The sequence below is a fragment of the Oryzias latipes genome, chromosome 12 (assembly GCF_053564925.1).
Source record: "Oryzias latipes strain Hd-rR chromosome 12, Olatipes_Hd-rR_3.1".
Taxonomy (NCBI): domain Eukaryota; kingdom Metazoa; phylum Chordata; class Actinopteri; order Beloniformes; family Adrianichthyidae; genus Oryzias; species Oryzias latipes.
Window position 1 is genome coordinate 14,402,171 of NC_136248.1, and position 8,959 is coordinate 14,411,129.

The 8,959-nt window shown below is 40.0% G+C and overlaps 1 protein-coding gene across 5 annotated transcripts in view; it reads left to right on the forward strand.

The window, feature by feature from the left end:
* LOC101158370 (cytochrome P450 26B1) overlaps positions 1–8,433 on the forward strand; it is a 28,719-nt gene extending 20,286 nt beyond the window's left edge. For 2 of the 5 annotated variants that reach the window (XM_078956172.1, XM_020707795.3), the window contains 2 exons: positions 257–344; positions 1,537–7,179. In XM_078956172.1, coding sequence (XP_078812298.1) covers positions 257–344; positions 1,537–1,622 — 174 coding nt within the window. In that variant the 3' untranslated portion in view covers positions 1,623–7,179. The other 3 variants (XM_011481931.4, XM_078956173.1, XM_078956174.1) reach the window with 2 other exon arrangements.
* Positions 8,434–8,959: the final 526 nt, after the last annotated feature.

An 8,959-nucleotide genomic window follows, 5' to 3' on the forward strand; every position in this document is an offset into this window, starting at 1 on the left:
GTAAAGACAGACTGTTCCTTGAGTAAATGACCTTTGAATATGTTTTGTGAAATGTTTGAATAATAGTGGCTCAGTTGAGTCAGTTCTTCTTTCCACTCACTGGAAACCCATGTTGGTTTCGAGGAAGATGCAAAATGCAGAAATGTGTCAGCAGAGACGGTGAAAGGAGACTTTATGCAGTCTGGCAATTTAGTTCATATATGAACTAAATGTATATATACATTTAGCTTTTTTTCTGTGTTTGTTGCATTTGCAGGAATGCTGGACAGGAGGGCTTTCTTTGTTCTTTCGGCAATGGACCTCGGAGCTGCATCGGATCCAAGCTCACCGACATTTTCTTAAAGGTAAAAAAGTCCCAAACAGCTTCAAAGTTAGACACACATGAAAATACTCACAAGTGATAGTAATTGGAAGTAAAGAAGTTTCATGAGGGCCTTTGGAAAAAGGGTGTTTCTGTGCTGCATCTTGGTTTGAATATTATTGAATATTTCAAACCAGCCTCCAAGTGCTGCAAAATCCAGTTTACATATGTGCAATTTATCAAATAAATGTCCAAATCTAAACAGGATAGCACACATTTCCAGTTATTTCTGTTGACCCATTTTGTGCAACAAATTAGCTTCATGCTGATTTTCCAACTTGCAGTTATTCAGTTTGCAAGCAGAAAAGAGTCATGCGTTTGGCTTATGCTGTCAAACCACACGGGTCACACCAATTCTCTGTGTTGGTTGTCACATGGTGCAACTGTTTTCCCTTTTCTGTGATTAACATGAAGGAGTAGGAAGACAACAAAAAGAAAGTGCCCCTTATGGTGTAGAGATATAGAGTATGCAATTACTTTTCTGCTGCTTGCTGGAACCTTTATGTTGGTTCAATGAAAAGCTTTCAGAGCACTGAACCAGTGTCTTCAGTGACTTCAGTGACTGGTGGTAAAGCAGTAAAAGTCTTGTGGTCATTCACTTCACAGTTAGAAACAAGAAGGTGAGGAAAAACAACCATTGTTTCCTAAAATGACTCCTAGGAGTGGAAGCTCATACAAACAGATGTGATGCTGCACGACACACATATATGGAAGATCTGCATTTTCTAAAGCCTCACCTTAATCAGCCACTGATCACAGTTGATGGCTTTTACAAAGTCTAATATGTTGCTTTATTTACAACATCAATTATCTGTTAATTTATCAACGTGGTTTCTTCATCGTAGACTTGCAGCAAAGCTCTTTTTCTGGATGTGGGAACCTTTTGTTTTTTATTTTCTTTGGCAGAATTAAAAATCAAAGCACAAAAAAAAAAATCAAAGAAGAAATATACATTTTAAAGGTTTAAGGGTTTAAGTTTAAGTGTTTAAGCTTTAGGTCTGCTGTTGTGTGAGCTATCACAGTTGCATGTTCAGTTTTCATGCAATCATTGTGTAATAAAGACAAAACACAGGTATTGCACTCGTGTGCCAATTCATGCAGTTACATCTTTGAAGAGCAGGGGTGCAATTCCTCGTGGTCAAAGGGTTTGACAAACAAGGTTTTTTTTTTTACAGGAGGCTTAAAGCACGCTCAGACGTATCTGCTCAATGCTGCAGACAAAGAAAGGGGTTGTGCTTTTAAAACAGTGAGCAGTCATTAGCTTTTCTGGAGTACTTCCAAAGAGAAAGTATGGCCGAGTAAAGAGCATCGAGGCTTCAGAGGCACAGACATGAACGCAGAGACGTGAATGTCAGCTCAGGGACCCAGACTGAACAGAATTTCTGTGCAAATGGACATGTGGATCTAATAATTACTTTGAAATTATTTTACTAAAGCTATTAATATCTATGTTACCTTAGAAATAAAAACGTTCAAAACGTATTTTTCCCTGTTTTTGTACCTGTATACACAGCAGGAAAATAAATGATCCAGAGTATCAGTAATATTTTAACAAACAACATTTTAAAGCAGAACATCATGGTAGCCTCATCTGTGACTTCAGCATCACATAGATGTTGTGTTGTTCCCTCTTATCCTTTCAAGAAGCTGATGTTCTAGCTCTGATTCAGCTTCGAGATGCATCAGAGACGGAGCAAAATATTGCAGAAGGAGTCGTATCGTGGAGCCCAGGGAGGCGGCGGCATGGAAAAGCTACTGGAAAGAGGCAGCTGGCAAAAACATTAAGATAATGTTGAAAGCACAGGTTTTTCCAAAGTTCTGTATAAGCTTTTAAACTTGATTATTGCCACAAATAATCATCCGACATTTAGAGACTCACTTTTGAAAGAGCTTGTAGCTTTCACGTTTAACCTATAGGTCAATGTACAAGCTCCCTTTTTAGCCCCATTCTGATGCATCCACAAATAGATCCATGTACGTTTTTCTCGTCTGAGCTGTTATCTGGTTCAAAACTGTGAGACTGGATAGCTCTAAGATAGCATGCCATTTTTGTTGCCGCAGTACTATTAGGTTCAGTGTGTTGGGGGTTGTAAGCTAGCGGGAGAGCATGTAAACACATGGATGACAGGAAGTAGGGTCACCAGTAGTCCCACCCACAACTCAGAGGTGATTTTGTAATAACTACTGCCACCCTGCAGAAACTATGTCCTAAGAAAAGGATACCCTTTAATTGATTTTAGCTAAAAACGGCATAATTGTGATTTTAAAGAAAACCCACTTGGAACGCTTTTATAAGTGATCAAAAGATGATCGCAGTGGGACTTTAAGCACCAATAAATTAAGGCAGGGGTCGGCAACCCATGGCTCCGGAGCCACATGTGGCTCTTTCATCCTTCTGTTGTGGCTCCCTGTGACTTTGGAAAATAATGAGTATTTTATAATAATTACATTTTATTTTAGTTTGTTCATTTTTCATGGCATTTCAAAGGCGCTGCTGGCTCCGCACGAAGCGCAAACCACGTAAAAAACAGCTTCGTAATGAGCTCGTATTTATCGGGCGAGACCTGCAGAGCTGATAGCAGGGAGAGGCACGCGGGGCGGCTTCAATAAACACTCCGATCTTCTGCCGGAAACTTGACGTGCCGCGGGGCAGAGGCCAACTCGCTGATGACAGAGAGTTCGCGCCAGTGTTGCCAGATAGAGTCACAGTTTTCCAGCCGAAAAGTCATCTGAAAACCGCCAGACCCAGCCAAAAACTGCCCAACACAGCTTTTGTTGATGTTCTTTTTCGTACTGGACTGATAAAATAAAAGATTTTTCTCAATAAAAGATAGTTCTGACTAATAATAAAATGTGTACAATATTGAATATTTCTTCAGCGGGCCGCCTTCTTCCATTCATTTGCTTAACCCACTCTATCCCCGCTATAACCTGCGTCCTGCTCTTTCATCCTTGTGCGGTGCTGGAGCGCCCCGACTACCGTATTTTGCGCTCCCTGTGTAGGACACACTGAGGAGCGCAGGGGAAACAAATCCCAGCTACAGAGGATGTGAACAGGTGAACAGGTAGAGAGGCGGAGGAGGGGCTTTGGCTTCAAACTCTGTCAGAGAGATGGAAACACGGGCGTCAGATTGAGACGCAGCTTTCCCTGCAGGAGTTGAAGCAGAGACTTTCCCTGGGAGGATTTTATGAACTCAAACATGGAAACATGATTACCAAGTAGAACTCTTCAAAATAATAAACCTGATCTCTCCACATTCTCAGTGTCTTCCATGCATTGATAAACACATCGCTCCATGCAGCGATCAGACCAGAACCAGTAGCTCCGCCCACACGCGGCCACGGTATCATCCTTTAAAGAACATAATGTGCATTTTCAGCGACGTATGCTTCAGACGATGTCCGATTGGCCAATCTACATGTCAATCAAGTCCCGTACTTCTCAGTGAGGACTTCGGTGGATTTTAAAGAAGTACCGGTACTTCTTTTTGTTTTTTTCTGGCCCGCGATCAACACTCATGTCATTGAAGATCGACCGGTAGATCGCGATCGACGTAATGAGCACCTTTGAATAATATATACATGCATAATATATATAATGATGTCAAAACGGGTTGTGGCTCCGGGTGCTTTCTTTTTTATTAGGGGGCGGTCCCAAATGGCTCTTTGAGTAAAAAGGTTGCCGACCCCTGAATTAAGGGAATCATCAGAAGTCAGACAGTATTGTGTATTTATGTTTGGTAAATTAAAAAAAATGTAATGAATCAAGCTTTTAGGCTTTTTTTTTTTAAATGAAGCCCATTTAGCTGCCCTGTAATTTGAATGGGTAATTTCCAAATCAACACAGCATCATTAAGCAGAATAATTGTATCACCGTGAAACATTAAATCAGAAGCATTTATGTTTTTTTTGTAAGAAATTGAAAGCTGAACATATCTCAAGGAAGCCGATTATAGTCTGATTATCGAAAAGTACCGAGAGATGCAAATGAGATTACAGTAAGAGTTTTTAACAAATGGTGCCTCAGAAATAAAGGTATTTTCTTTGTCCAACCAATATGGGGAAAAAAATGTATATATAAAATGCATGTGTAAATTGTAAAAATCCTTTTCTGGTAATAGATGAGTGAGGTCACTTCCTCTTTTCTTTATGAACTTGGGTGTTTAACACCTATTACTGTTAAAGAGAAGGGGGGGCCAGACAGTTTCTGCACCACGGATAATGCTCATTAAAGATTATAGAAATAGATCAACCACTTTGCATTGAGGACTCCATCCTTCCTCCAATAATTTCTTCAATTCCATAGTAATATTTATTTAGGTAAATGTCTAGAAATTAGCAATAGATCAAGTTAATTTAGAGAAATGCTTTTAGAATTAAAACAGTAATTTTGGATAGTTGCTTGTTTTGCTATTTTAAATTCACCACACATGGTAAACAATTCTGAGGCATAAATAATGTACAAATGAACTGCTTTTATACAAAAGTTTGTTTATTTTGTTTGTTTTCATTTGATCTGCATAGGATTTTCTTTTCCGTAATGAACAAGTAAAGAACTCCTGAAGAAGGAGCCGAAGGCTGAGAGCAGATTGTGCTTAGCAGCAAATGAGAAGCTTATCCCAGCAGTTCACATCCGTTGAGTCAGACTATTAACACAGTGCGTTATTTGACCCACTTTGGTCGGTTGCATCTATCCATACATCCTTGTTATGTCCTTGTAGCCAGATTATTTCAAATTAAAAGCGATAACACTCATGTGGGTGTCATGGCAAGCTGTCTAAAATGTAAGGCATGACTCACTTTACACACAAACACACACGCATGACTCATTTCAAACTCTGAGCATGGCTGTAAAGAGCTCAGGTGTAGTTCCTTGGATGTTCTCCCACTTCTCTGTAGGTTGGTGATGCTTCTCTAATTTAAAGTGGATCAATCAGTCCTGAAACCAACAGCTTGTTCTATTTTAATGCACACAAGTGACACAAAGGATAAGGACAGAACCAACAAGTGACACTAAATGTCAAAGAGTTCATAAAAAACCCCAAAGATAAAGCAAACTTCACATCCAGAGTTCATTAACTCCTGTGGCTACCAAGACACAACTGTCGGGTCACGTGTGAAGAGTTTTTTCCTGCAACTAAATCTTGATTGAAACACGTTGAACACGAGTCAACAAGTTGAAGACTTTGTGTGATGTAATGGTTTAACCCAAGTCTGGTTTAAAAATTAAAGCCAACTTTTAAATGCAAAACAAATGAAATAAACCTTTAAGAACCAAAACAAAGTGGGACAAACTGCTTCAACAAAATATGGGACACTAATAACGCAGTATTTCTCGTCAGAGAAGACGACAGAAATACTCTAAAAAGGGTTTTCCAGTAGTTGCAGCTAATGTTTGATACATTAGCACAACTTTAATGGGTCACAACAGAAAATAGACATTACAGTGGCATCCTTTATTTCACTCACAAATGCTTTATGTGTGTATTTTTCCACATCCACAAATCCCTTTATTTCCCTACTTCTATACTAAACATTCACCCATGTTTGACAACCTTCTAGCTTTGCAAACATGTTTAAGTGCTGCATTTACACTCAAATGGTGTGCTTTTCTGCTCAGTGTGTTTTGCCCATATGATAGAGAGAATATAAGTTTATCTAATGGATTCAACATAAGAATAAATTCCGAAAAATACAATAAATGCTTTATTTTAATGATTAGTTGTCAGAATTCTACAAAATCACATTTGGTCACTTTTTTTTTACTTTGTCCAATTAAAATCATGTTTTTGGTGTTTTTAACATGTTTTTGTGGCATTTTTCTCACAATGGAGGACATGTATGGAAAAAATAGCTTAAAATGGCATTTCCAAGTATTTCTTTTCTCAAATGGTTGTGAATCAGGACCAGGCAAAAGAATTCCGTTTGAAAAAACCTGTAGATGTGACATAACAGCTACTATCGGTGGGCAACTGCCTCCCTACTCTGCCCCATTCTGAGGTATCTAATTGCAGACAAATAGATCCATGTACATTTTTGTTTTCCTCATCTGAGCTGGAATTTGGCCCAAAACTGCAGGGCTGGATAGCTCTTGATTTTTCTATTGCCGCTCTGCAGAAATTATGTCCCATGAAACCAGATAGGTTTTTTGATTTTGGGTAAAAATTGCTTAATTACATTTAAAAGACAACTGGAAATGCTTTTATAATAGATCAAAAGATGATCGGAGTGGGACTTTAAGACACAAAAGTTTTGATTTATTCTTTAAAGACCAGCTGCTGACCATTATTCTCTCCAAACACACAAACACAGACGCACACACACCCATGCACACACCCTAAGGAGGACGTGTCCAGAATATAAAGCATAGCAAGGGGATCTAGGTCAGAGATGTGACTCATCTCCCTCCTTCATCCTTCCCAGTCCACATTCTACATTCCCTCCCACCCTCAATCTCATCATCCCTCCTCGATTCCCTTCTCTCATTCTTCCTCATTCATTCATCTTGCTGCCCCCCCCCCCCCCCCCCCCCCATGGGAAGGAAAAATCTTCACTCTAAGAGGAGGGGGAGGCGTGTTGGTGGGCAGGATTGGTCAACTTTGGGGTTGCAGGATAAGATGTGCAGACTGTGACATCATGAGTCTCCTCTACTAAATGAACTAGTTTTTGTTTTTTTTGCAAGATGCTCTAAACGATCAAAAACTAACATAAATGACATTTTTTCATTTTTAAAATGTAACTGTGAGATCTGCTCCCTCCCAAATGCCCAAATGACCCCATGTTCCATTTGAATTGGCTGCTGATGGATGTCGCTTTGCTATTTCAGACCTGGAATGGTGATCACAGAGAAGTGAAGTGTTGTGGAGGCTGCTGCTCTGCGAGTCGCACACAGGCAGCGCTGGCGGGTGCCATGAGCTCTTCTATCATTTCTTGTTTTTTGCTCTGTGGCAGCGCCTCTAAAAAAAGAACACAGTCAGAGAAACACAGATTTGTTTATTTATTTATCCACCCCTTCACTGTTGTCCTGTCAGGAAGCCTGCATGTTCCTGTTGAAGCGTTATGACTGGCGGTTGGACCCTCCATCGCAAGACCTCACGTACAAATGGCTGCCCGTGTCACGCCCAGCCAACCCTCCCACTGTGTCCTTTACTCAAGTGGATCAGTCCGTATCTGACAGAAGGAATGCCAGGGACGTTATAAATAATGGACCTGTTGTGTGCTAAAACAAGTATATTGGTTATATTAGCGTGTGTGCATGAAAATCTGGAGAGTTCCTGAAGACACAAAGAGGGAAACCTTCAAACTGTGAGGCTTTCCCCCCGCTGTGTAAAACTCTATAATCATTCCGGGGAAAGCCAAAGAGGGCGCTGGTTCTACAATAAAAGACTGCCAGATATTCTGTGGGCTCTCTTGAAGCGGTGCAAACACAGACGAAACAAATGAGTCATTCTAACAACCCCAAATCTGCCGCTGCTGGATGCATTCTTCATGAAATTACTTAAATTTAAGTTTGCTTTTAAAAAATATGGCAATCTTTGTAGGACATATTTCAAATGCTGTAATCCATTATATATAAGAAATTCTGCTTCATAGTTGATCCAAAAATAAACCTCAATTCCTCCCCCATGCAGGGGCTGAAATTAGAAACTCACTGCAGCAACACACATGTCACGTGCGCTCATAAAAATGTAGGTAAACCCTCAGATTCTATCACTGACTGTAAACCTGTCTCAACCCTCCACCCCCTAGCAACCACCACTGCTTAGCAACAATTCTTCACACCAACACCGAGATGCTTCCGTTTAGTATGCAAGTCACACCCGCACACACTAACCTGGTTATTTTTAAAAAGCGTTCACCTGACAGACACACTGCCTGAATCCTTTGTAAAATGTGACAAAAGGCATTTCATTTTTACAGTTTAAACAGAAGAATTTATATTGTCATTTTTGTCTTTTGTGCTGTGGAAATCTGTAATCATTTATGCTTAACTTATGTGCTGTGTACCAACTATTAAGAATATTCTGTATTTATTTTGTTTAAGATTGTCTGACTAAAATTTACAATCCTCATCTTATGTGCTTTTTTTTTGACTCCCAGGAAGCCTCAAAGGAAACCAAAAAATGTAAATTTATCTTCCATGAATGCCCATATAAATTGCGTGATTGGTTTTATTTTATGGGTTAGGGTTAAGGTTAGGGTTACATATAAATACTTTCACAACAACTTTTTCCCCACTTTTTATTTAATAGTCTGCAATCATACTTCTGCCACACCTCGCACGATTTCAAAGCAAGGCCTCTCCGGGTGTATTCAGACTGGACACATTTGGTTCGCTTTAAGTGAACAAGGGTTCTTTTCCACCAATAATCCAGAACAAATTTTCAGGATGAATACTCCCAAGCAGACCCTGGTCTAGGACAGGAACAACTCTTGTACCCATCTTTTGAGGGGGTCACTGTTTGTTTCCAATCGGACTGAGCTTCTGTTCGCTCTGAGATTCCTCAGTCTGAACAGACTGCATGCTTGAAGCGGAACAATTGGACCAAAACGGCCACCGTAGCTGGGCATTACAGAATGTAAACAGAGAGACGCAGA